The 27,895-nt window shown below is 42.0% G+C and overlaps 1 protein-coding gene across 1 annotated transcript; it reads right to left on the bottom strand.

Moving 5' to 3' along the window:
* IL17RA (interleukin 17 receptor A) lies at positions 1 to 27,283 on the bottom strand. Its single transcript, XM_021001545.2, has 13 exons — positions 27,022 to 27,283; positions 21,441 to 21,465; positions 19,167 to 19,313; positions 17,831 to 17,955; positions 14,316 to 14,442; positions 9,853 to 9,900; positions 9,310 to 9,473; positions 8,306 to 8,389; positions 7,406 to 7,493; positions 7,244 to 7,255; positions 6,439 to 6,540; positions 4,997 to 5,038; positions 1 to 3,374 (listed from the first exon to the last, which is right to left on the bottom strand). Exons 1-13 carry the CDS (start codon positions 27,154 to 27,156, stop codon positions 1,837 to 1,839), a joined length of 2,637 nt encoding a protein of 878 aa, XP_020857204.1. The 5' UTR covers positions 27,157 to 27,283; the 3' UTR covers positions 1 to 1,836.
* Positions 27,284 to 27,895: the final 612 nt, after the last annotated feature.

Here is a 27,895-nt window from a genome sequence, read left to right as displayed (position 1 = left end):
TTTGAGTATTAAGGTGTTTATTTGCCATCATTCAAAATAATACACAAGTAAATGTACAAGTATACAAAAAGACTCATAAAACTTTGATGACTTTGACCAAGGGCAGAGGCTATGGGATGTCCTGGGTCAAAGAACTCTGAGAGAAAAATCGGTAGCACTCTTCACTCTTAGCTAGTGCTGTGGATTGAGGAAAAATTATATCTGAAAGAATTTTCAGTATTGCTTGACATTTAGATGGAAAGCCCTGTGGGTGGTGGTGGTGGTGTTAAATAAAGAAATGGCCCAAAATAAAGGAGAACAAGAAATAAACAGGACACAATTATGCTTCCAGCCCAAGAGCATATCATCACTATGGTTCTGGCAATGGAAAAGCCTGACAAATGATATCAGCATAGAAACATATGACAATACATGCTTCTTGAGGAGGCTGGGGAAAATTGCATGGAAATTTTGGCAGGCTGAGAGATTTTTGGCAACAAGCCAAAAAGAAGCTACAGACATAGCTCCAGGTGAAGAGTGATGTGGCCAAGGTGAAGCTATAAAACTTGGGCTGTTACATCTAGATTTTACCTTGCTCTTCTTCTTGCTACACAATTGAGTGGAACAAAACTGAGACGAGGGAGGAACTTCATACCAGCAAGTGTGAATTGCCCTTGCCACATATGTATCCCACTCATGTGTTTCACCACCATTGTGCTCTATAAGAGTGACCCCACCCTTCCTGTGTACTTGTGAAAAAGTATAACTCAGGTTTATGGGAGAAATGTTTGTATCTACTATTTTATCATACCACATTAGTAAACATTGCTTCAAAAAGCTAATTAATTTGGTCAACTGGATGACTGTTAATGGGAAACACATTGGTGGGGTGCTTGAGCTATAGTATTAGGAATACAAACCCTATAATCAAAGGTACCAGTCACCCTATGGTGACCCAACCTTCATGGGGGGAGTAAAAGTGGGCAGTAGTAGTAGTAGTAATAGTAGTAGTTCAGCAATCTGGGTCTCAATTTCCATATCTCTAAAACATGTACTAGCTGTGTGACCCTGGGCAAGTCACTTAACCCCAACTGCCTAGCCAAAAAAAAAAAGGCAGAATAGATGATCTTTATGGTACCTTGCAGCTTTACTGTCCTCTGAGTATTCCAGTCCATTCCAAGGGGTCAGTGCAAGAATGGAGCCTCAAAGTGCCATTCTGGTTTGAAAGGAAGGCAAAATCAAATACACATTGAACACTTAAGTCTGTGTGATGACTTTTCCCCAGAAGGTTTTCCTCATTAAGTTAACATTAGTCTGTGGTTTTACACTGTCAAACACACCTTAGCCTCTCATACCTGTAGTTCTTCAGCTGTGGGACTTTTAAGTCTTTAAGTGGGACACTATGAGAGTCCAGATCTCAGTTTATCTCAGGGAGCTGCAACTCTAGGGATCCATCCCAGTGACTATCTGAAAAACTTCTTATTGCAACTCAGAAAAGAAGAGAACCCTCTCCCATCACCTCGTTGTTTTATGCTTACATTAACACCAGAAACAGAACTGAGGGTTTTAGACTCCTCTCCTTTTGGTATTTTATATCTTTTTTTTTCTGTGCCCTATCAATATTCCCCCTACCCCAATATAGGCAGCAATAGCTCATCACTGGGAATTAATTGATACTTCAGTGCCAAGTCACTGGGAAAGTTACACTTGTTTACATGGGTAGTTTTAGGAGGAATACACTTACATTTAAAAGAGAGGAAAGTTTATTCCTGAGATTCTCATCATTAGAATCAAGATAGAATTATAGGTATGCATTCTCTTTCTCACTGTCTTTGATGACTCAGACCTATAACACACTTAATAGGATGGCTGCAGTTCTGTAGATAATCTCCTTCCATCTAGACAGCCCCAGTTAGAGCTCTGTTGTATCTCCTGGAATAACAGCTGCTGTTGAAGGCTCTTCAGATTCTCCAAAACACTGGGAGAGAGAAACTCTGTAGATATCTCTGCATCCTCCTCTTCCTTTTCTTCCTCCTCCTCGTCCTCGTCCTCTTCCTTTTCCATAAACCCATCAGGAGGCTGTGGGGAGCTCCTGGAGATGTAGCCCTGATCAGACTCCACTGACTGCCTCTGCTCTTCCTCATAGGGTGTATAAGGATCATGGAAGACCAGTTGCTGTCTTTCCCATTCTTCTTCACCTGGGTTGCTTAGACTCTGCTGGAAGAGGGAGTACATTAAGCCCTCTAGCTGTTCTCTCACTGGAGCTGGGAGGCAGTTGGGGGAAGGAACTGGAGTACTGGAGAGAGGGGAAGCTTCAGAGTCCATGGGGAGGCAGAATACACTATTTCGATGGAGAGCACTGGTCTCCATCAGTGGGACACATTCCATGTCATCTTCACCTACCACTGCCTGTCGCCTGGCTTTACTATCACCATTCCTGTGTAAGGGCTCCACTACAGAAGTCAGTTGGGCCTCTTCTATGGGGATTACTGTTTGGTGGGTGAGGGTAGCCCCTTGGGGCAGAAACGGAGTGTCTAGTCTAGAGACCCCTTCTTCCTCATTAATGACGAGGTCCACCATCAAATGGTCCCCAGGAGAAGGCTCCTGCACCAGAGGCACCTGTTTCATTATCCTCCCTCCTGGTGGTAATGGTGACTCTTCAATCATCTCTCCACTCAGCAACGACAAGTTGTCTTCATCTTCTAAACAGAGATTCTCTTGTTCGAACCAGTTGGGGCATTTGACCTGAAATTCCTGGAATCTCTGTACTGCTTCCTTGAGCTGCCAGCCACTGGGGCTTTGGAGATAGTTTTCAGCAGTGATCTCCCTAACCCGGTGCACTCGACCTGGCTCAAACATCTCTAGTTCCTGGATACGGAAATAAACCTCCTCGAACTTCTCCATCAGTGGGTATTTAGAGGTGATGTTGAATAGGTCAGGGATATCAGCCTCGTCACTGATGCCGTCAAAGTAGCAGACCACGTACATGCCAAAGCAGGCTGGCTTCTTGAAGTCTGGGAGGATCACATTCATGGCAGCTGTGAATAGGTCCCCGGCAGGTTTCCATCTGTCATACCGGAGCTGAACAGCAGGCTCTTCCCAACCAAGGATTGCCTGCCACTTAGCTCTGGTGCCTCGGGAACACAGGATGAGGATCTTGGAATTGCTCTCCTCCATTTCTTGCTTCTGTCGACTCACCCAAGCCATGACCCCCACCTCTGAGATCAACTTCTCCTCTAGCAGGTCCAGGGCCACTTCAGTACCACAGACAGTGATGAGGAACTGGGCAAACTTGACCACCACATCCACATAGAGGGGGTGATCAGCTGAGTAAATGATCCAGACTTTCCGGGGCTTTAAGGGTGGAGGAATCTGGTTGTCCAGGGGTGGAATATCTGAAAGAAATAAGAATAGTCCCCCCACCCCAATAGTTTAAATTGGTATCCTTTCCAATTCTGGTGCCACTGCCTGAAATATGGAGCCCAAACTCATGAGCCTGTTGAGACTGCCAAATGCTCAAGGCTTTGTACTGTGCAGCACCAAGGGAGCTCATTTATACTGGAGGAGTCCTTGGCCTAAGCACAGAGGTCTTTGCCTATTTCTGTAGTCAGAATAAAGACATTTTAGGGTAAAAATGCACTAAAACTTAAAAAAAAATCAAACATGCTTGTCTTTTCCAGGAAACTGCCGCCTCTCTTCTTTAATTTCAGTACTCACCATACTCCCTTAACATTATACTTCATCACAATCATAATTTTAAAAAGAATCAGAGGGAAGGCTCTGGAACATATTCAGTATGCAGAGGTACTTCTCTTGAAAGACTTCAAAGAGGTAGATTTTGAAGTTATAGAGAAGAAAATTAGAGATGTACAAAAGTAGGCAGTCCCTAGAGGTAGTAAGTTCTAGATTTCTAGAGAACTTCAAAGAGAAGTTTGTTGGGAATGTTATAGAGGGAATTCCTGTTTATGTATGGGTTGAACCAAATGGCTTTTAAGATTTGTCCTAGACAAGTATTATACCCTCTTACTTATTCTCCCTGCCTTTAATCTCTCTGCCCTTCCAATCTATCCTTTATACTGCTGCCAAAATAATCTTCCTAAGGCACAGGTCTGGCCACAGTCACTCCTTTACTCAAAAATGTTTGGTGGGCCTGGGATATTCTTTGGGATACAAAAAAAAAAGTTCCTCAATATGGTGATCAAAGCTCTCCACAATCTGGCTCCATCTTATCTTTTAAGCCTTATTTCATATTATTCCCCTTTACACAATCTGTGTTGTAGTTAAATGAGACCAATAGTTGTTCCCTGAACCAAATGTTCCATCTCTTGCCTCTCAGGGTTCATATAGGTGATTCCACATGCTCTGATTATACCCCAACCTCTCTGAATCCTCACCTTGCCTCAAGGCCCAGCTTAGGAAGCATTTCCTTTCTGAAGCCTTCTTTCATTACTGGTACTATTTCTGCTCTTTCTTCTCTTAAATTACCTTGTATTATGTTTGTTTGTATACATGTGGTATCCTGTCAGTAAAATAACTCCTTAAGGGCAGAAAAGGGATTGTTTTGTTTATGTCTTTGTATCTTCAATACATAGCACAGTGCCTCCCATGTAATAAATATTTGATAAATGTTGATTTGAATCAAATTAAATTCTTCCAACTTGAATTCTGTGAAAATACAATCCTTTCACCTTGCTTTTTTCTCTATGATGATTCTTTCTCTACCTTGATGTTTGGGGCTGCCTAGGACAGCCACTGTTTTGGAAATCCCATTGTGGATACAAGGAAGGAATGGGAATGGGTCCTTTGTGAGACTTCCCTTCAAGTGATTTTAGAATGGTCTGAGATAGGGGATTGGCTGTTACACCCAAAGCATAACAAGAATTAGCCTTCTTATTGCTGTTCTCTTAAGAAAAAAATCTACCCTCCCAAAGAAAAAAAAAAACCCCAACAACCCAATCCAAAACAAAGACCAAAAACCAGTCAATCAAACAAACAACAACAAAAAAAGAGTACTTGCCAGGGTATTTGGTGTCATTTTCAGGTTTATCAGAGGAAAACTCTAAAATGAAACAATAAATTAGAGTAACAAAGGATTGAGTTGCCTTATGTTACAACTACTCTCTTAGGAGGGAAGAGGGGAGACAGTATGGCAAAAACAGGGATGGGAGAGTTCCTGTACTCACTCCTTCCCCTCCCTCTCCCTAGTCCCAACTGGTGGAAAAGCTAAGAGAGGAACGTATCACTGGTTACTACAGGGAAGCTTTACACAATTCTTGGGGAAAGAGGTGTGGCAGAGGCCACCTAGGGAGCCTGACTTTGGCCTAGAACAATGAAATAAATGAATGTTGATCCCTAATCTGGGACCAAGTCCAGATTCAACCTAATTTCCCTTGTAGATATACTCTTCCTATTCCACACATTATTAGAATGTGCACTTCAGGGAGTGTATCTTCCCCAAAAGCATCAGTGCGAAAAGCTTGAACCTTGCACAGATAAACGTTTATAAGCAGTCTTTGCTGAGTTCTTTATTGATATTTCCTCCTTATATTTTTTTGAGAAGAGGAAGGGAAATAGTCTTATTTAAGCAATCCTAAACCACAGTGATTGCAATGCTTAAAAAAAAAAAAGCATCCCTTACTAATAGGCATGTCTGCCAATAGAGGACATGGAATTACCCATGTCCGTGAAAAAACCAAAGCAAACATTTAAGACATCCATTTCAATCTCTATCTTTGTAGCCTTTTTTCCCCTCCAGGGCTGTTCACACTGGGCAAAAGCATCAGAATAGTGTTTCCTGTCCCATCACCTATTCACTCCTGAGGAAATGGTCAAAATCCTTATAATAAAAAAGAAATTGAGAACTAAAGGATTAGGATGTCATCCTAACTAGATAATCAAGACTTAACTCTATTATTCAATAATTATCCTCTTATTCTAATAATTTCCTGCCCTTTTTTGGGGGGGGAGGGTAAGGGAAACTGGCCTACAAAAGTAAAATGATGTGTTTAGATGACATAGAAGAAGGGGACTGGTCAGGAAACTTGGAATCAAATCCTTCTGAACTTCAGGCCCAGTATTTAATTTGCTTAGATTATATGCACTGCTAGCCAAGGAACACTGTGAGAATCTCAAATATTCATCCTCAGTTTTAATTACAGTGATTATTAACTACAGCATTTCATTTGTGACTAACTGACCTTTTACTCTAGGGGAACTCCATCCTAGTAAGGACTTGTTGGGAATTCATCTGTGGTCAATGCACATGGGGAGGAGACAGAGAGGGAGAGGAGGCCTCTATCTGATCTGGGAGTGAAGGGCTCTGGTGAAGGGTGACCTGGCCTCAGCCTCACATAGGGTGCTTAGCCATGGAAGAAGGAAAAAGGGGACAGCAACAGATGAAATGAAACAGAAAACTAAAAGCTAAGGACATTTCAATGCCTCAGCTACTTTGCTCCTTACCAGGCTTCCTTTGAGTCATGCAAATGGCCAGGAGTATGACAGAGCCCACCAACAGAATACAGATGCCAGTGATAAACCAGTAAGCCCACAGTGGCACATCATCTATGGCAAAAGAAGACCAGTGAGAGATAGAAGGAAGGACTTTATCTAATAACCCTGGTGCCCCTTCTTCCTGGTCCTTCAGAGTCTATCCTCCCTGGATCAATCAATCAATGTTTATGATCCATACCTGTGTGTACAGATGCTAATAACTCAACATTCCAACATTTTGCAAGAGTAAGTTTGATACAGTTGAAAGAGCACTGAACTCTGAGGTCAGGAGATCTGGCTTCTGGTACCATCTTTAGTATTTATTATTTCTATGACCATGTCACCTTTCATAACCTCAGTTTCCCTATCTCTAAAATGGGAGTGATAATAATTGTATCATATCAGAGTTGTGATGAATGTGCTTTATAAAACCTTCAAATGTAAAAAAAAAAGGGGGGCTTTTTATTACATTACACTGTATGCTTCATAAGGGGGCAAGGACCTACAGTGTCACATCCAAACTTTTATGGCGCTTTCCATATACAGGAGGCCCTTAATAAATGCTTATTGGATTGAGTTTTACAAGTGAGAAAGCTGACACAGAAAGAGGAATGGGCACCCCAGCAGGCCATGGAGCAGGGAAGGTGGTAGTGTTTTTAAAATAACTTTTAGGGCCACCTAGTTCCTCTACTGTCTCAGTCTCAAAAGGTGGCTACTCACATGATACATTTGTGTCCCTGTGCAAAGCTCTAGGACAAGACTTGGGCTCGCTTACCTGGAGGGCAGGCTGCAAAGTGAAAAAAGAAAGGGCAAAAGGATAAAAAAAAGTTATAAGCTATCCAGAATACAGACTGGCAATCTGCCCAAACTCTCGTCCCTTTCCAATCCCTCCCCACGCCCCTCAGCAATGGCTCAGTTAGGAAGGGACCCATCTTACTGGGTGTTGGTGATGGTAGCACTGGGCAAGGGATGGACAGTGTATGTCTAAGGCAGTCATTATGACAACTCTGAAAGAATGGCTGGATCTGGGGGTAACAGAGAAACAAGAGAGAAGAAAGTCAGCCTTGGGTACCCGGTGTAACCTAGACACTTAGTAAATGCTAGTTGACTGACTGTCTCCTGTTGGTCTTGCTCAAACAAGAGACTCTTCAAGGAATGTCTGAGCAGAATATTGGCTACAAGAGAGTTTCTTTTAGTTTAGAAAAAAAAATGCATACCATAAATTTTAATGTCCAACCCACACAAACAGTCAAATATGTGGACAAGAACAGCTTAAAGACAACACAAGCAACCTCCCTCCAAAAATTATAGAAAGTCCCAAAATGGGTAAGCAAAAACAACACAAAAAAATGTAGGTGATTGCACATGCAAGTGTGCCCTTCTGCCACTTAGGGAAATAACAGCTATGTGATTTGACTTGAACAGACTGAACCAATATTATCTGTTGAATTTAGCATGGAAAGTCTTGTTGCTACGAAATGTACTACAGGGTTTCCAAGTAACTATTCTATCAGGATCTCCTAGCAAACAGAAGAGGATCAAAGGCTCGTCTTCTCAAGTCTAGAGGATTTCTACACCTGATTTTCTACCCCAAATCAACTAAAGCCCATGTGGTAGATTACTTTGGGATGGAAGCAAATAGGGTAGAGAAAGAGCACTGAGAAAATTTTAGAGCACCTTACGTGCAGAGAATCTACCTTGTCTCTTTGGAGAGAGAACAATCCTACATTCTCAGAGTTCTCTTCGGCCAGTCTAACTTCCTGACCCCCATTGCAGGAAGGTACAACCCATTCACTGCTATCTTTGACAGGGCCATTCCCTGGACTCAGGGTCTCACCTGTACACTGTACTGGCAGCAGGTATTCACATTTTGCAAGGGGAATGTGACATTTATCCGATGGTGGAAATCTTCTTGTGTAGGCTGGGAATAGAAGGGAAGAAGAGAAGGCAATGGAGAGAAAAGGTAGGGTAGGGTAGGGAAGGGAATAGGGGAGGAAAAAAAGGAAAAGACAGTTATCAGTGGAAGTTTCGGTGCAGGGGATGTGATGACAGGTTATTTATTTTAGGGATAAGGGAAATTAGCTTTAGTGGGATGGAATGATTTCTCCAAAGTCACAGAGTTAATAAGAGAGGTAGTAGGGGCAGTGGATAAAGCACTGGCCTTGGATTCAGGAGGAATCCCTGAGGAATCCCTTTTCCCTTTTGTTCTGTTTCTTCCTTCACAACATGACTAATTTGGAAATACGTTTCCATGATTGCACATGTATAACCTGTATCAGATTGCTTGCCATCTTGGGAAGGGAAGGGAGAGAGGGAGAAAAATTTGTAACTCAAAATCTTATAAAAATGAATGTTGAGAAGCAGCTAGGTGGCGCAGTGGATAGCACACCGGGCCAAGATTCAGGAGGACCTGAGTCCAAATCTGGCCTCAGACACATAACATTTACTAGCTGTGTGACCCTAGACAAGTCACTTAACCCCATTGCCTAGCCAAAAAAAAGCTAGAGAGAGGTAGTGAAATGAATTTGTAAGCCAGCAAACCTGGGTTCAAATCCTACTTCAGGCATTTATTAACTATATGACCTTGCACTAACTTGGTTAACTTCTTTGTTTCCTTATCTGTAAAATGGGGATAATAATACTAGCCTCATAGGGTTGTTGTGAAGATCAAATTAAATAATGCATTAAAGCATTTTGTAAACCTTAAAGGAGTATTTCAACATTAATCACAAGAGGCAGAGCTAATACTCCAAACCAGGTCCAGTACACTTTGCACTGGGACTGACTGAGGAAGGCATCAGGGTGTAGCTGGTTTGGGGCTGGTCTCAAAGGGGAAGTTACCTGGGTAATGAACCGAAGGTCTTCATAACAGCTGCCGGTCTCTGTGTTTGAAAAACCATTCACGAGGATCTTATAAGTGGTTGATTCATTCCACAGGTTAAAACTCACCAGCAGGGAGTTGTTCATTAGCCTTTCTCCTGTGATGCCAGGCTCCCACAGGCTTCCTGCAGGAAGTGCAGAAAGGGGCCAGGAAGACAGCAGATGAAAAGAACTTCCATTCCCTCCAGGGAGAGGTAGGAGATTATGGGTGGAGAATGGTACACCCTATCAGATATAATCGCTATGTTTCTGGGTTTTGTTTAACTTTTTCTTTGTTACAAGGGAAAGTTTTGAAAGGGGTGATGGGCTGCTTTAGAAAATGACTTGTGTAAAAAACAAAAGACAGAAATAAAACTTAGAAAAAATTAAACAAATCGGGAAAGAGGCAGAGGGGATGATCATTAGGCACCTTTTCAGGGGCTGCATACTTGACCCCCTCATCTCCCATCCCACTTCAAATTTAAACCTCAACAACCCCAGAAACGGGAGAACAGCAGCAATTACCTGAGCTCACACAGGTGGAAGTCATTCTCATTTTGGGGTCCCTGCAGTCTGCAAAAGAGGGAGAAAAGAAAGTCTATTAGGTATCAGGCTGTGAGGCAGATGATTTCAAACTCCAAACCTTGGGAGCATTAGCCTATTTCTTTTTTTTTTTGTAAATAGTATTTTTTTTCCAATTATATGTAAAGATAGTTTTCAACATTCATTTTTTTTTTTGGCTAGGCAATGGGGTTAAGTGACTTGCCCAGGGTCACACAGATAGTAAGTATTCTGTGTCTGAGGTCACATTTGAACTCAGGTCCTCCTGAATCCTAGGCCAGTGCTCTATCCACTGTGCCACCTAGCTGCCCCATAACATTCATTTTTATAAGATTTTGAGTTCCAAATTTTTCTTCCTTTCTCCCTTCCCTCCCCAAGATGGCAAGCAATCTGATACAGGTTATACATGTGCAATCATGGAAACATTTTTCTAGATTAGTCATGTTGTGAAAGAAGAAACAGAACAAAAGGGAAAAGCCACAAAACCCCCCAAACAGTGAAAATAATATGTTTCAATCTGCATTCAGTCTCCATAGTCTCTCTCTGGATATTGACAGCATTTTCTGTCATGAGTCTTTTAGAATTGTCTTGGATCACTGTATTGCTGAGAAGAGCTAAGTCAATCATAGTTGATCATCACACAGTGTTGTTGTTACTGTGTACAATGTTCTCTTCACTCAGCATCAGTTCATCTAAGTCTTTCCAGGTTTTTCTGAAATTCACCTGCTCATCATTTCTTATAGCACAACAGTATTCCATTACATTCAAATACCACAACTTGTTCAGCCATTCCCCAATTGATGGACATTTCATCAATTTCCAATTCTTTGCCACCACAAAAAGAGCTGCTATGAATATTTTTGTCCATGTAGATTCTTTTCCCTTTTTTTTGATTGCTTTGAGATATAGACCTAGTACCAGCCCATTTCTTTATAGGAAAAACTGCTTGGGAATTCCGTGTCAGAGAGGTCTGTTAAGTGATGAATCCCTCAAAATCCTTTGGGATTAAAGAGTTCTTCTTAGAGTAAAAGTACTAGTTGTGTTTTCAGCTCCAGCTGGTGGGCATGGAAGACTCTTTACAGGGTAAACCAGGAGGGTCTTGGATTAACCTAGCCTATTCACAGTCTTCAGACTTTTTATTCAAGGCTATTTTTCTTGAGATCATTTCAGACCTCACTCTTTCCAGTCCATCTCTAGAGCTTCTTGCCTTCTAGATTGCCTTTACTTATTGTTAGTAAAATAGGAAGGCCTTTGATTCTTTGGTAGTTATCTTCTCACTTTTTCATTCCTCATTTATTTCTCCTCCTCAGCCTCCATACCATCTCAATATTTTCTCTTAGGCTTGGGAAATGCTACAAGAGGCTGCAAAGAACTGGAAATGGAGGGGAAGCCCAGAAATTGGAGAATGGCTGAAAAATTTATGGTATATGATTGTGATGGAATACTGCTGTACTGTAAGAAATGATAAGATCGATGATCTTAGGAAAATATGGATAGACTTGCACAAAAAAATGAGCAGAACCAAGAGAATGTTGTATACAGTAACAGCAATATTGTTTTAAGAACAACTTTGAGTGAATAAGTCATTTTGACTATGATAAATACCCAAATTAACCACAAAGGACATATGAAGGAAGAAGCTACCTGCATCCAGAGAAAGAACTAATAAACAGAAATATACATAAAAAGATTTTTATACACACACACACACACACACGCACACACACATAAAATGTGTACATAATAGATTTGCAGTTTCATATGCAATTATCTTTTTTTTTTCATTATTCTGTTATGGAAATACTTGTTTCATTCCATAAATTAAAAAAAAATTACCACATCAGTTCCCTCTTTAGTACTAGGGAAGGTGGGAAGAAGAGGTACTACAGAAAGGAGGGGCTCAACATTATTATTAACAAACATTGAGCATCTTCTACATGCCAGACCATAGGGCCATTGGCAGGCATAAGACATGGTCCCTGAGCCTCAAAGGAACTTAAAAATCTAGTTGAGAAAGCAGGTTGTACATTTAAAAAAGGGTATATTACAATAATATTTAGTATACTCTAAGTGCAAAATGAATGGTGCCAACAATAAGTGGTACAGGAATCCAGAAGAAGGAGAGCTCACTGATGACTGGAGTGGGCAGGGGAGGCTTTACGCAGGAGGTGGAGCTGAATTAATCCTTGAAGTAAAGAGAGAACTTTGGTATTTGAAGAGAGAGAGTATTCCACAAAGGGGGCACAGCAGGAGTAAAAGGCAGTGAGGCAACAGATGAATTTGGAGAAGGCTGGGACAAAATTGTATGTGTGTGGGGGGCGGCAGAGGCATCTCTAGTACCTGGCTCAGCGCTGGACCTAGGCAGCACAAGCAATGGGAAACCAAAGTTTTTTGAGAAGGTGATGGCTGATGTGTGCAAAATAACATGTCATTTATACAACCCTGGACCCATCACTTCTCTTCTCTTGATCTGAGTTTCCTCTGTAAGAAAGATTTTAGGGGGTTAGGCTTCCATAGCAGTATAAGAAATTCCAAGACCTTGTGGATAGTCTCTCAGCCAATCAGAAAGTGCCCCAAACATTCTGCAAACAACTAGTTCCTCAAGAAAGTGCTCTGGAGGCTAACCCAGTTGCAACCCATTGGGTTCAAGGATGGGGCCTTGACAGGGCAAAGGCTTTTCTCCACTGTGCTTGCTTAATAAGCTTATTGAATATTAACTGACATACCCTGAGGTCGGAGATAGCCACCATTTTTGATCATGGGACCCGTGAAGTGGGTGGAGTTAACAGAACATGGAAGAACATTTGATGGACTGTCCAGGAAGAGTGTAACTCAGATGAACTAGACCAGTCGTAGCCCTGGTGAGTGGAGTATGGATCTTACTATTTAAAAATTGACTGAACCACTGAACCACTGAACCAGGGCCCATGTGCTCCTAGAGTGCCCCCTTCTTTGTGAGAAGTGTAATAAAGGCTTTCCTTCACTCACTATAGTAGATTTTTGTTTAAGATTTTTCTAGTACCTCCATCTGTGACACGAGGTAGATGAACTAGACAAATGTTTTCTTAGGTTCCTCCCAGCTCTTAAATTCTATAATTCTATGATTCCAGGAGATATCTATTTAGGGTGGATTGGAGGTGGGGGCAGTGTTTTGCCTGGAGTAAGTACTCAATAAACATGTGTTAATTAGAGGCCAGTTATGAAGCAATTGCAATTGTCCAGGTAGGAAAGATTATTGAAGTCAGAAGATGTAAGTTTGAAATTTGTCCTTAGCTATTTTTTGCCTAGGTGATCCTATGATTTTATATTATGTATGGACTTAGGTGGAAGGCAGCAGGGCTTAGCGGCAAGAAAAATGGAATCAGGAGAGATTGGGGTTCAAATCCTGCCTCTGACATTTAATAGTTGTGTGATGAACTCTTACCTCTCTGAGCCTCAGTTTCCTCATCTGAAAAGTGGTGACAATAGTGCCTGTAGAACCTACCTCACAGCAAAACCATTGTACACAGTAACAGTAATATCATAATGATGATCAACTGGGAAAGACTTAACTGCTCTAATCAAGGCAATGATCCAAGACAACTCCAAAGGACCCATGATGAAAAATGCTATTCACCTTGAGAGAACCAATAAACTCTGGGTGCAGACTGAAGTATACTTTTTACTTTCTTTATTTTTCTTGGGGGTTTTTTAATGCATGTTTTCTTTTGCAATATGGCTAATATAGAAATATGTTTTGCATGACTTCACATGTATAATTAATATCCTATTGCTTGCCTTCTCAAGAGATGGGGGAGGGATGGGAAGAAGAGAGAGAACTTGGAACTCAAAATTTAGAAAAATGAATGTTAAAAAAAATTTACATGTAATTGGGAAATATTTAGTAAAATGAAAATATATGTTAAAGGGGGAAAAAAACCCTACCTCACAGAGCTGTGATTATGCTTAGGATCTGGAGCTGGAAGGTTGAGATCATCTAATTTGACCCTTTCTGCAAACCTTAAAGTGCTATGACAAACATCTGCCATTATTATGATTAGGAAGTGGCAGTTTATTCAAGATATGCTGACACTGGGTGATTTTTGTGATGGTTTCCCTGGAGTTAGTTTTATTCCCTAAAAGGAGAGAGGGATTTCTGCATATGTACAACTCTCCTGAGATCCTTCCTGCCCAATGCTGGTTTCTCAATAATTAAGAAAGGGGTTCAGCTTGCCCTGAGGGGGAGGAAGCTTCAGGCCAGACACTGAAGAACAATCCAACATCTTTGACATTTGTTTTCTTCTTTAGGGAGATTCAGCTTTGACAATAGCAGTAATTGTTTGGGTTTTGCTGAGTAGAGGAGCTAAAGTCTAAACAACTTGCAAGTTCTTCTCAAGAGCCTGAAAATAGAGTGAGGAAAGGTGCACCTGAACAGGAAGGTCTCTTACCAGGCACCTGGAAAAACGCAGACTCATGGTTTGGATCTCCAATGGGCATTGGTTTGGGCAAGTGATGCACTGTTATCTCATATTCTTGGCCAGGCTCCACCACAAAGTTATTGAAGGTGAAATGCCACTGAAAAAGAGAGTGAAGAGACGTAAAGGGGTAGACACTACAGTCAAATATCTTTTCCATCCATGATAAAAAAAAAATCACCCCTCTCCCCCCACCCACCCCCTCCAAGTCCTCTAAGGATACTAATCTATTTTTTCTATGCTTCGGTCTTTAATTGGCAGCGGGAGTTGTTTATGGGTATGGAATTCCAAGAGCCACAAGGTAGAGAAGAATTTGAGGCAAGAGATGAAATAACTCATCCCATCCCCTTTAACTCTCAAACCATTATGCAGCTATTGCAATGGATAGCCTCGTGGGCCTGTTGAGCTTTAGGGGTTTAGGGGTGCTGGGACCCCAAAATCATAACATGTGGGTCCTGCCCAAAAGAATTCCACCCAAGCCTTCTTTCAGCCAAAGACAAGGTTTATTAGAACATCCGTCATATTGGGCAGACTCTTAGAGGCTAGATTATAAAAATCTGAGCAGTGGCTAGATTTTAAGAATCTCAGCCCTTTAATGGAGACAAGATGGACCTTACTTACAGAAAGATTGTGGGAGAAATCTAGGAGTGGCCCAATAGTCTGCAGGGACTGTGAGGTAATAGAAGGCCAGGGATCTGGACCATGTGGCCAAGGGAAAATGGAGCCTAGCCAGGATTAAGGGTGGGAAATGGCCAGGGCCATAGGGAGGTAAGACAATGGAGGGCTAGGGTAAGGGCAACAGAGAATTGGGAGATTGGGTTTAGCCTCAATAAAAGGCCAGTTGATGGGATTATGGCTTCAGGTGAAGCCAAAGATTTGGCCACATGGGAAAATCCAAGGTTTTTCTTTTTCGGGGTCCAGATCCCATCCTCATCAGGCTCAGAGGAATAATAGATGGGGAGTTACTGGGGCGATAAGAAAAATACCTTCTGACCTCTTACAGAGGGGGACCAGGCCTGGGAATTTCTTGAGTTTGGTAAGGTTGGGAATACACACACAAACTCCTCTTGGAAATCAGGCACCTTCACGGTTTAGATGAGAAAGTTCCTTCCTAACTGCTCTAGCAGGTCATAGGAGGTGACCTCACTCTAAATTCTGTGACCTTGAGGGTCATTGCCATTTATCTAAGCAGCAGTATTAGAGAGCTCACCACCAGTAAAAAGCAGTGCAATCCAAGGTAGCCAGGGCAGATTGGGGGACATCAGGTTTGTTTTCTATTTTTGGCCTTGTCATGGATATTAGAAAAGTCCCTTAACCTCCCTCAAAATAAAAGTGAGGAGCCTTAGTCCCCTGGAATGGTGGGAGGTTTCACTCATTAAGAACTAAACAGTTTTGCAATTAGCTGCTTGCTTCAAAGAAATCAAATTACAGTCACAAACCACTGATGAAGTAATCAAATTTTGAGCAGCCAGCTCAGGGGTGGAACATTCATGTGTTGTGAGTTCATCTCTAGCCATGCATTGCTGGAGATCTGTGCTGGCCTGAGTTCTTTTCTTCAGTGCATTCCCCTTCCCAAACCCCCATTTAATCAGAAATGAGCACAAAAATGGGGAGAAATTGAGCACATAATGCTAGTCTCCTAACCTGTTTTCCTTTCAGTATGATTTTAGTAAAGAGATGCATGAAAGGGTATAGCACACAATGTTACCAGTGAGGAGCATTCTGTATTCTCTGGAATCCTAGAAGAGCAAGAGCTCGATGGAACCTTTGTTTGGGGGCGCAGGAGGGAATCCATATTGGTGGTGTGAAGAATCCATTTCTATACTTTCTTAAATTCGCCATGTTTATCCAGTAGCATTAGTCCAGTGCTAGGGTTCACCTTCCAGTCATATATGAAGGACAGCTTCTTCCTGAGATACTAGCTCTTCTTTGGAACCAATTCAGGCGACCTAGCTCCACGGTTTTCACATTTCATTACCTTCTAAATATTACACTTATCACTGAGCTCCAATTAAACTAGAATGACTCCTCTATGGCATTATGAGCCTAGAGCCGACTAGGTGGCTAAGTAAATAGAGTATTGGGCCTTGTGTTAGGAAGACCCGAGTTCAAATCCTGTCTCAGACACTTACTAGCTCCGTGACCCTGAGCAAGTCACTTAACCCCTGCCTGCCTCAGTTTCCTCAATTGTAAAATGGGGATAATAATAGCAACTACTTCCCAGGGGTGTTGGGAGGATCAAATATGATATTTTTAAAAGTGCTTAGCACAGTACTTGACACATAGGAGGCACTTAATGTTTCTTTCTTCTAGGTCCCTGACCCTGCTTGGATCCCCAGGTTGAGAGATCTGCCATTTCTGATTCCTGATTATCTTCCCCTCTTCTATTGCTGCTCCTGTAACTAAATGCCTAATGACAGCAGCCTTCTCTTTCCCTTTCCCTTTCCCTCCTAATCTACCTGCCACACATGCCAAACCATAAGAGTGTGTTTTCTAGAGCTTATTTTTACAAGGGAAAAGAAAATGTACAAATTCAGAAATAATTCACCAGAGAAAGGTAACTTTATTTTATTTTTATTTATTTATTTATTTTGGCTAGCCAATGGGGTTAAGTGACTTGCCCAGGGTCACACAGCTAGTAAGTGTTATGTGGCTCAGGCCAGATTTGAACTCAGGTCCTTCTGAATCCAGGGCCAGTGCTCTATCCACTGTGCCACCTAGCTGCCCCTAGAAAGATAATTTTATATGTGTGGTAAAGACAACTACCCATTCCCAGGCTGGGAAGTACTTAAACTTTCTAAGCTACTCAGCTTAGCTATCCTGTTCTTTAGGCCAGAAGTGTTAGCTCCTTTGTGTTCTACCCCCACATAATAATAATAAATAATAATTACTACTTATATTGTGCTTTAAGGTTTACAAAGTACTTCATATATGTAACCCTGACTTCAAGCCTGGAGCATTTGCATAATATTCTCCTCATTGGTGGAAAGAACATTTATATATTATCTCATTTGGTGCTCACAATAGACCTGTGACGTACTTCCTGTTATCCCCATTTACAGATGAGGAGACTGAGGCTGAGAGAAGTTAAGCAATTTGGCAGGATTAGAATTTAGGTCTTCCTGACTATGAGACCAACATTTCTGCCAAACCTGCTATGGTGCCTTCCAAAGAGAATCCCATCTTCCCTGTCCCACACTGCCCTTGATTGATTTGGGCTTGGGTCACCCAGGAGCTCTGGCCCAAGGTCATACATCTAATTTATAACCAGGCTTATTTTTAGTCAATCAAGAATCAGGCTTCCTACAGAAATTATTTAGCTATTCCTATTCCCTGAGTCCAATGTGTTGATTAGGATGAAGGAACTATCCCTAAAATTATTTTTCCTCATCACTTTAAAAAACAAAATATGAACACCACTCAAAATACACAGAGACAAATCTTTTGGTCACAGGATACATAAGGAAAATACGACCCTAAATTCTCACCCTTTTAAAGTCCGGGGCCAGCTGCTGCTCAAGTCGGTTCAGAAATATAAAATCGACGCACAAGTGCTCATTGGTACTCATTTGTAGCACTGAAAGCTCAGCGCCCTGAAGAAACAGGATGCTGCCTGCCAAAGAAAAGGAGGAAGATTAGCAAACCGTTTTTCTTCTGTCTCACCACATTTCCCCTCCCTCCACAGACACTCTCCCTTCACAATGCCTGGTCAGTGTTACGAGAATCCTGCCGGTCTTACTTAACTTTCAATTTCCGGTTTAACTATTTCAGCTCACACTTGGGCTTCCATCCCTCCTGCTTTCTAAATCCTCATTGCCTGGAGAGTAACAAAAGAAGCAAACTACATTTATCGGAAGTTCTTTGGACCTCCCGGGCAGCAGGCGCATGAACAACAAAGTTTGGGCTTTCTCCTGCAAGATGTGAGTGCTTACTTCTAAGTCAGTGGCTAGTTTGAAATAATGAGCCCTACCTTTCCTAAACTGGGAGAGGGATCATGATACACATCCTTAAAAGTGACCTAACTCTCTTTTAGGGGAAAGGGAAGACGTCTCTCCACCACCATTGTTGCCAAATAAAATAAAACAAAAATATGGGCTACTTGTAGTTGGTGAATGTTTGGTATTTATTTGCCAGGGACTTCTTGTGAAATAACCATTGACCATTTGCCAAGGCTGAACAAGACTTCATGCTGGCTCAGCAGAAAAGCGTCAATGTGTTAGTGTCACTTCCATGGGGAGATTGTGGAATGTGTGAGATAGCTGTTTTGGAGGGGGCCAGAACTGTGATTTCATTGGTATAGGGAACTCCACTAAGAAAACTTCTACCAATGTCTTGGAGAGCTGTTCAGGGGCACTGAGAGATTAAAAGCCCTGCCCAGGGCACAGTCAGCATGCATCAGAGATGAATCTTGAACCCAAGCCTTGGCCAGGTTTGAATCCACTTAGTTACAATGCTTCTCGTATAGTAGTAGTGCTTTGAAGAACTTACTTATAAATCGGTGTTACTAATGAACAAAGATGTAGATAAATGCTTAATGAAAATAATGCTGGATTGAGAATCAGAGGATCTGGGTTCCACTCCTAGCTTGAAAATTAACGAGCTGTATGACCTTGGGCAGTTCCCCTAATGCTTCTGGACCTTAGTTTTCATTTAGAAAACAATGGGGTCAGGCCCGATGGCCTTTGAGGTCCCTTTTGGCTCTAATTCTATAATCCTATGATTCAGTATTTGGAACCCAGAACCAGAAGCCAAAATTCTAATTCTAATTTCAGTAATGAAAATGTTTGGCTTTGGAATGTTTTTGACTATCATCCGCTCATTTACCATCTGTCCGCACTTTCCATTCAATGCGCACCACAGGAATTGGGTATCCATTTTCTCCCTGTTCAAAGCCCAGCGTGATGTTGACATCTCTTGGGCTAGAGGGTGTCTTGTTGAGAGGGTAGAGCCAACTCTTAGCCAGGCAGGTACCTGCAACGAGAGTAAAACTTTTGTTTGTATCCTGGCAAGAGGGCAGGGAGGACCAAATTGCCTGAAATATAGAAACTTGTGGCAGGGTAAGCAAAAATGGGAGTCAGAGTATTGGGGTCCAAATCCTGGCTCAGCCATTTACTACCTATGTGACCTTAACTTCTCTGAAGTCACTAAACCTCAGTTTCCTTAACTATAAACTTCAGGGATTGTACTAACTGAACTCTACATTTCCTTCTAGCTCTAAATCTGTGATCCTAAATCTAATTGGTTTGGGAGATGATTTTTCTGATAGCTCCAGGCCATGTGATCACTGTTTTAAAATACTTAATGGTCCTGGGGAGGAGAGAACTTACCATAAATGTTGTCACTTAAACACAGCCGGTCCTGGCGTTCTTGTGAAGTTCAAATGAAATAATTTATAGAAAGTGCTCTGTAAACTTTAAGTGCTGCTACATAAAAATGATGATAATGATGATGATGAAGGCTCCATCCCTGCACTACCTGTTACATTGGAAGCACCCTCTACCTTTGGGTCCTCTTCCTCTGGTTGGCTGGTTTCTCCCAAAATTTCCATTTTAGGTAGGATGGCCAGGATAGCCATGTCTTCTTTCCTCTCCAGGCTGCACTCCTGGCTCTCTGGACTTTTTCTACCATCCTGGACCCACCACAACCACAGACCTTCATCTCCTCCTCCCAACTGGCTTCCCTACCTCAGGCTTTCAGCTTCCTTTTATGTGCTGTCTACTCCCATTTGAAAGTATGCTCCTCGAGGCCAGGGACTGTCTTTCTTTCTGCTTGTGTTTGTGTTCTCAACACTTAGCACAGTGCCTGGCACATGGTAAGAGCATAATAAATGTTTGTTATTGACTTGACTTATTCTATTTGCCTCCAGAGAAGAAAATAAGAACCAATGGATAATATTATAGGGAGGTAAAACTTAGCTTAATATGAGGTGGGGTATTTCTAACAAGCAGAACTGTCCAAAAGGGGAATGGACAGGTGTGTGAGGTAGTAAATCCTCAAATACAAAAATGAAACAGTCCCTGGCCTCAAGATGCTTACATTCTATTGAGGGAGAAACAACACATGCACACAGAAGTATATTTAAAATAAATACAAGGTAATTTGGGGGTGGGGAGAGACATGAGTAGTTGTGTAGAAGGAAGCTAGAGATTCTAATAATAGGTAGGATATCTCATTGATCTTCACAATAACTTGTGGGGCAGGTGCTATTATTATCCCCATGTTACAGATGAGAAAACTGGAAGCTGAGAGTGGTTAAATGACTTACTCGGGGTTGCAAACTTTACCTGTCTAAGGCAGGATTCAAAATCAGGCCTTTCTGACTTCAAGTCCAGCACATCCTAAGGGTCTGAGATTAAGGGGGGTGGTGGTGGAGGAGTGTGCCTCCTTTTGCCCATGCAAAAGCATGGAGTTGGGAAAGATGAAAGCTGGAATGTTGTATGGGAAGAACAGTAAGAAGACCAGTTTGGCCTGACCACAGAGTTCTGGGAGCTTGGAAATTGACATGTAATATGCAATAAGGGTGGAAAGGTAGTTTGGAGTCAGGGAAGGGTTTTAAATACCAAACAGAGAAGGTTATTATTTGGTCCTGGAGCTACTAGAGCTTCTTTAGCAGGGGAGCGACAGAGTCAGGCCTGTGGTTTGGCCATACCAATTGGGAAGCTGTGAATAGATTAGACCATAGATTAGTTCCTTTAAGAGCTTTGGTGGTACAAAATCCCTGAACTCTTTCCAGAAAAGCTCTTTCTCCCTAGTTCCAAACAAAACAAGCAAAACCATAGGGTATACTTTATATAATAATTGATTTTAATAAATGAATTTAAATTGAATCTTTTTAATTCATTTGGGCAGTGGCTCTTCAAAAGAGACTTGGTGAATTTTTTTTAAAGCTAATAATAATTGTAATCTGTTTTTGAAGTTCATACTGGCATAGGAGGCATTCTTAAAGTAAGGCATACCTGTACCAGCTTGAGGATACTCTCTAGCATTAATTGTAATCCATATGTAAGCCTGAAAGCCATAGTGCTGCTGCCAGAACTCAGCAAGTGATTATCATTTTATTAATAAACCAAAAGGAAATAAAAGAAAAGGATGACTTACTTTTCTTGACAGTACAGTTTAGCCGCTGTGGGAAAAACAAGAAGTTAATTATAGGTAAAAACTTGTAGTGCTTTTGAGATTTCCCCCCACCTTGATTCCCTCAATGTAATTTCTCTCTCAGCTCTGGCTGCTTTCAGGGTGTTCATTACCTACTAGTCTTCTTTCCATAGTGTCTAAGACAATGAGGGGACAGACATGGCAACTGAAGCAAGACAAATGGCCAGAGACAGGTCACTATTTCAGGGTGTTGTGGTTACCAATCAAGCAACAAGTATTTATTAAGCCACTTTGCTAAGTGCTAGAGATACAAAGAAAAAAGTGAAACAGTCCCTATCCTCTAAGAACTCACATTTTATGGAGGAGTTAACATGTATACACAAAAATATATGGCATATTGTATACAAAATACTAGATGGGAGAGAGGGGACAGGAATCTGAGGGAATGAAATCAATTTTAAAAAGACTTCAAATGGACGTTGTTACTTTAGCTACATCTTGAAGGAAACCGGACGAAAAGGGAGTGTATTCCAGAGATAGGGAACGGTGAGTGTAAAGGCATGGAGATAAGATATAGAGGTGTGCTAGAGCCAGCTCTGAGCTGTTAAATTTTCAGTGTAAGCATTTATATCTTAGAAATCAGTACTTGCAGGGGCAGCTAGGTGGTGCAGTGGACACAGCACCAGCCCTGAAGTCAGGAGGACCTGAGTCCAAATCTGGCCTCAGACTGAACACTTGACACTTACTAGCTGTGTGACCCTGGGCAAGTCACTTAACCCCAATTGCCTAAAATAAAAAAAAAAATTAAAAAAAAAGAAATTAGTACTTGCTATAAATTAAGACTTGATTTTTATTTTATTGTTTAGACTTAAGAAAGTGTTAATAAGGCAGATTTAATTTAAAAGTGTGTGTGCATAGATTTTTTTCCCCCTCCTCCGAAGGGGTGGTTGTTAAACCATTTACCTTACCTGGGTTGCTCTATAAACATTGCTTGAACTCAGCAGGAGTACATTAGAAGGCTCAGAGAAAGGTCATCACCAGACTGGACGCCTGGTGACAGGATGATGATGATAATAAAAATATAATAATAATATAATAATAATAATAATAATAATAATAACTGATATGTCTCTCTTTAAGGTTTTCAAAGTGCTTTACATCAAATTACCTTATTTAAGCTCACAAAACCCTTTGGAGATGGAGTGTCCTTTATGTGGAGCAGTGAGTAAGTCAGTATATCTAGATTGCAGAGTGTGAGGACTGGAAAGAGAGGAAGCAACCAGATTCTGAGAAGCTTTAAATGCCAAACAAAGGAAGTTGTATTTGAACCTACTGGCACTGGGGAACCACTGGAGTTTGTTAAGCAGTGTGACATGATCCCTGCATGTTAGGGAAGTTACTTTGGCCACTGTGTGGAAGATGCTAAAGAGAGGACACTTGAGGCAGGGAGACCAGTGAGGAAGCTATTGCAGTAGTCTGGCCAAGAGGGTTTACCTGGCGTGGAACAGCCTGAATGGAGAGGAGGTGAAGGATTTGAGAGATGCTGTGGAGATATAAACAACTAGATCTGGCAAGTGCTAGGAAACATGACATGGGAATGAGGATCTGAGGCTGACCACAAGGTTGTGAACCTGGGTGTCTAGAAGGACAGTCGTGCTCTTAATAGCAATAGAGAAGCTTGGAAAATGAATGGGTTTTGAGAGAAAGATACTGAATTTTGTTTTGGACATGTTGAATTTGAGATGCCTACAGGACATCCAGATGGACATGCCTAATAGGCAGTTAGTGATGCGGGACTGGAGCTTAGGAGAGAGACTTAGATATACAGATCTGGGAATACTGATCTCAAAGCTATCTGCATAAAGACAGGAACTGCACACAAGGAAGCCGAAGAAGTCACTGAGTGAAAGAGGATGGAGAGAAGAGGGCCCAAGGACAGAGCCTTGAGGGACATCCCACAAGTAGTGAGTGTGACTCAAATGATGAATCAGTAAATCAGAGAACCAGGAGACATCAATACTCAGAAAACCCGGAGAGGAAATAGGAACCAGGAGAGTGGCCAACAGTAGCAGTTGCTACAGAGGACTAGGAAGATGTGTCTCTCAGGACAGGAATAAATACCAAATTCCTTGCCCCGGCATTCCAGGCCTTTCACAATCTGGATTATATATTCTTTTATTTTTTTCTCTCTTTTAAGTTTTGTAAGTTTATGTTGCATTTACACAACAATAATTTCTCTATTTACCCCCTTTCCACATTAAACCCACTCTTCAAATTAAGAAGACTTAGATAAACAAAATCAATGGACACAGCAACAGCCTGACAGTGTAGGAAATATTCTATATCTGCATTCCCTCACTTCTCCACAGATAAGAGGGAGGTGTATTTCATCATCTGTTCTCTAGGATCAAAACTGCCTACCTACTTTTCAGCCTAATCTCTCTGTGGTCCCATACACATTCTCCCCTCTAACCAAATTGCCTCTCTATAATCTGCCTCCAATTTAATCTGCCTTTCCTTGTCTTATATTATTCCTGCCAAACAGAACTACTTGCTGTTCCTTGATTTCAACCCTTGTTTTCCCACCTCTGTGTTTAATACTGTATATCAACGATGGTATAATTTTGTTACACTTCCTCAGCATCTAATATAATGCTCTGTACATAGTAGATGCTTGATAAACATTCATTGAATAAGTAAGTGAATAGTGATGAAAGAGTTGGGTCGTCTGCCTCAAACTCACTTTTCTTTAAGAATAGCAGCATCAGAAAAACCACATATCACCCTACCTCAGAGAAGGGCAACATTAAAAGAAGTCATATCAACAAATGGCAAGGCATTTTTTAAAACTTGTGGTGGAAGGGATTTAAAGGAGAGGAGAGGGAAAAAAAATCTTGTTTTATTTGCCTTTATTTGTTGGCTATTGTTTTATATTGCACAGTTTACATTAATGAATGGTTAATGGTTAGCCTAGTCAGAGCATGGCGTTGGCAGAGCCAAGGATGTGGGTTTGATCGCCAGATGAGATTTATCCTTAAAACACAGAGAATGACACCTCCAACTCTATTTTCTTCCATGGCTACAAACTACTTTGTCTTGAACATAGTAATCTGTAATGGGCTGGATTTGAGAATGTGAATGGTTCCATACAAAACCATCACCACCACTAGAAAACATTTCCAAGCCAGATAATGTAAACTTAGGAAGCACTGGACCTGGAATTAGGAGTGCTGAGTTTGTATCCTGGCTTTAGCACTATTAGGCTGTGTGTCTTTAGGTATATCACTTAACCAAGCTGCGTCTAACCACTTTGACCTTGAAAGGGGGATAATTACACGTGTATTATCTAGTCACAGAGGAGTGTGAGATAGGTGACAGACTTCACCCTTTTCTTTTCCCTGACAAGTATCCCAGGGAAATGGGTCCAGAAGAGCTTAAAAGTTTGACTAATGAGTACTTCTTTCGGTCCATTCTCACCATTGTTACTCCCCTGTTCAAAAATTGCTTATTCCCTACTGTCTACTCAACAGAGTCTAGACTCGTTAGCCCGCCGTTTAAGATTCTTTCTGATCTGATCCTTACATATCTTTCTCTCTTGATATTCCTCTGTGCATCATCTCCCTTATTAGATTATAAGGTTCTCTATCAACAGCTTCGTACACAACACCTTGTACAGCACACATTATATTCAGTGGTTTGTGCATTATAGGTATTTAATGAATGTTTGTTAAATGAATGCTGAGTCTGTAGATTTCATAAGGAAACCTTAGAACCCACCAAGAAGGTCCACTAAATTAGAAAATATTTCCTATAAAAGCATCTTTTCAAATCCTTCATATTTTTTCTTTGAAACACCCAAACTTTTCCCAAATAACCAATGCCTTTTGCTTCTCAGCTGGCAAATCATTTACCAGCTCAGATAACAAGAATTCCTATTATTCTAATTCCTATCTTCTGACTCAGACACCAAACAGAATAATGAAAAGAGTATTGGACTTGGCATCAGAAGACCTGAGTTTCAGTTCTAGTTCTGTCATTTACTGTGATTTTATCTCTGGGCTTCAGTTTTCTGTACCTATATATAAAACAAGGGGATTGACTAAATTATATCTAAAGTCCCTCCCATCTCTAATTGTGAGATATTCTTCATTACGTATGTGGTGCAGTAGGCTGAACAATGTTATTTTTTAAAAAAAGAACACTCTCCAAAGTACAGACCACTAACTGACACTTAGGTGTGTCACACTTCCTGCAGGCTCCACACATAACAATCACCCCATGTTAATACCACAGGGTGCTGACTAGGGGCAGGAAGGGGATCCACCTGTGGGCTGGAGATATCCAGTGGCCAGGAGAGCTCTCAAAAATGATTTTAAAAACCACGGCTGGGCCATCACTTCTTAGTCACACCTCAGCGAGCTAAAGGTGCCTCAGTGATATTTGAGCTGATGCTGGCCCTTGGCAATAATCCCCCTCCCCCCCTTTTCCCTTAAAGATCCAAGGTCACAAGGAGCCAACCACAGGCAAGAGAATGGTCATCTATTTCTGGGTTTGATGTATAAGGAATCAGAATTCTACTTTCCAAATGGACCTTGGAAGACCCTGGAATTTAAAGACAGTTTTGCCTGCCCAGTTATGCAATTTGTCAGTCAGTTCACAAAATCTCCACTTTTTACACTTATCTTGGCACTTGGCTTCGCACTCCCCTGCAGCCCCTTGCTCCCAAAGATACCTTGCACATATTAGGAGCTTAATAAATGTCTGTTGAATTAATGAGCTCTATTTATCCACCATACTGTGAAACTGTAACTGCATATCTGTTGGAATGGCCCTTTGTTGCACTTCAATAATTTTAGCAACTAGACTGTAAATTTTGCTAAGGCAGGCTAGTCACACACTCTCTCTCTGGGCCTCAATTGCTTCATCTGTAAAATTATTATTCCCCCTTTACAGATCAGAAAACAGACTGAAAGAGGTTAAGCGGCTTACCCAAGGTTACACAACTTGTTAGGTCAAAATTCAGGGCCCACCGAAAAGGTCTAGTAAGTTAGAAAATGTTTCCTTGAACTCGGGTCTTCCAGACTCCAAGCTGAGCTTTTCTTATCCACTTTGCTACCCAGCTGACTCTATTAACAGAGTGATGCTTTTAAAAGTATAAAATAAAATACACAGGTTTACAAAGGAAACTACTTATATTTTTAAAAAGATGTAATTTCCCCCTCCCCCCCATCCGAGTCCTCCCTAAATCTATCCTCAGACCCCTTCGCAGACCTCGGGTTAAGAACCCTTGATGATCCGTCTGAAAGACTTCTTTGAGTTCTAAAGCCGAGGATTGTGCAACTCCACGGAAGGATCGCTTTCCAGACTCCCTCTGGTCCCGGCAGTTGACTCGGTAGGGAGTTTTCTTCCTCTTCGTGCTCTGTCTCTGCCACAAAACTCCCTTCCCCAAACCGTCCTTTCCCCGGGCCCCTGGTGCCGCTTCTCTCTACCCAGCCCAGACTCTCCCCCTCAGCTGCCCTAGCTCAGGCTGTCTGTCCATCCTCGCCCTCCCACCTCGCCATCTGCGCTGGGGGCACGGACTCACCGGCTGCGAGCAGACTGGCTCCGGGGTGTCGAGGAGCCGCAGGGCCGAGCCGGCCGGGGACAGCACAACCAAGAGCTGCAGCAGGAGCCGAAGCTGCCGCGAGAGTCCGGGCAGCCCCGGGAGTAGAATCGCCATCCTCCCGGGTCGCCAGGCAGCCGTGGCCAGGGGCCTGGCGGCTCAGGACCAAGGTGGGGAGGGGCTTTCCCCGCAATGACAGCCGGACTCAGCTCCACTGCTCCCCGCTTCCTGCTTTCGGCTGGGGCCGGCGGGGCGGGGTTTGCTGCTCCCTTACTTTCTGCCCGCCCTTTTACCTGCCACACCTCCTCTAGTACTCTGGTTGGGTAAACTACTTTTATGGAAGATCCCAGCGCACTTGAATAAACTTACCTTGAAGGTAACTGACAATACAGATAGTTGCTTTAAAAGAAGTCTGAAGCTGAGAGCTGGCCTCGAAGGCAGGAAACTCTAGGTTCAAGTCCCATCTAGGACATTCTGACTGGCCCTAGACACTTTCAAAGCTCACAGATTGCAGAGAAGATATTAACTTGCATTAGTAGAAGGAATTTCCTCACCTGGGAGTCTCAATGAAATAGGAGTCAAATCCTATCCTGTTTAAAGACAACACACTACTTTCTCTTTTCCCATTGCTCCTCTAGCACCTCTTAGGACTTAGAATCCTCAGAAATCATCTAGTCCAATGAGAGCGAGGCTCGGAAAAAGGAAATGATCTTCTCAAAGGTCACACAGCAAATACAGGGTAGATTGAAAATGAGATCTTAGTCCAGAGCTTTTCAGTTGTGTGCGACTCTTGGTGGGCCCATTTTTAGGAGGTTTTCTTTAGCAAAGATACTGGAGCGGTTTGTCATTTCCTTCT

This window comes from Phascolarctos cinereus, unplaced genomic scaffold, assembly GCF_003287225.1.
Source record: "Phascolarctos cinereus isolate Bilbo 61053 unplaced genomic scaffold, phaCin_HiC Scaffold_1;HRSCAF=81, whole genome shotgun sequence".
In the NCBI taxonomy this organism is placed as follows: Eukaryota; Metazoa; Chordata; class Mammalia; order Diprotodontia; family Phascolarctidae; genus Phascolarctos; species Phascolarctos cinereus.
This window is presented reverse-complemented; position numbering and strand designations above follow the sequence as displayed.

Bases quoted from the DNA above. Each gene is read 5' to 3' on its own strand.
- IL17RA (XM_021001545.2), bottom strand. From the start codon at position 27,156: ATGGCGATTCTACTCCCGGGGCTGCCCGGACTCTCGCGGCAGCTTCGG. The intron at 21,466-27,021 runs GTGAGTCCGTGC...TTTTTCCCACAG, and splicing joins AGCCAGTCTGCTCGCAGCCG to CGGCTAAACTGTACTGTCAA. The intron at 3,375-4,996 runs GCAAGTACTCTT...TATTTCTTTCAG, and splicing joins AAATGACACCAAATACCCTG to ATATTCCACCCCTGGACAAC.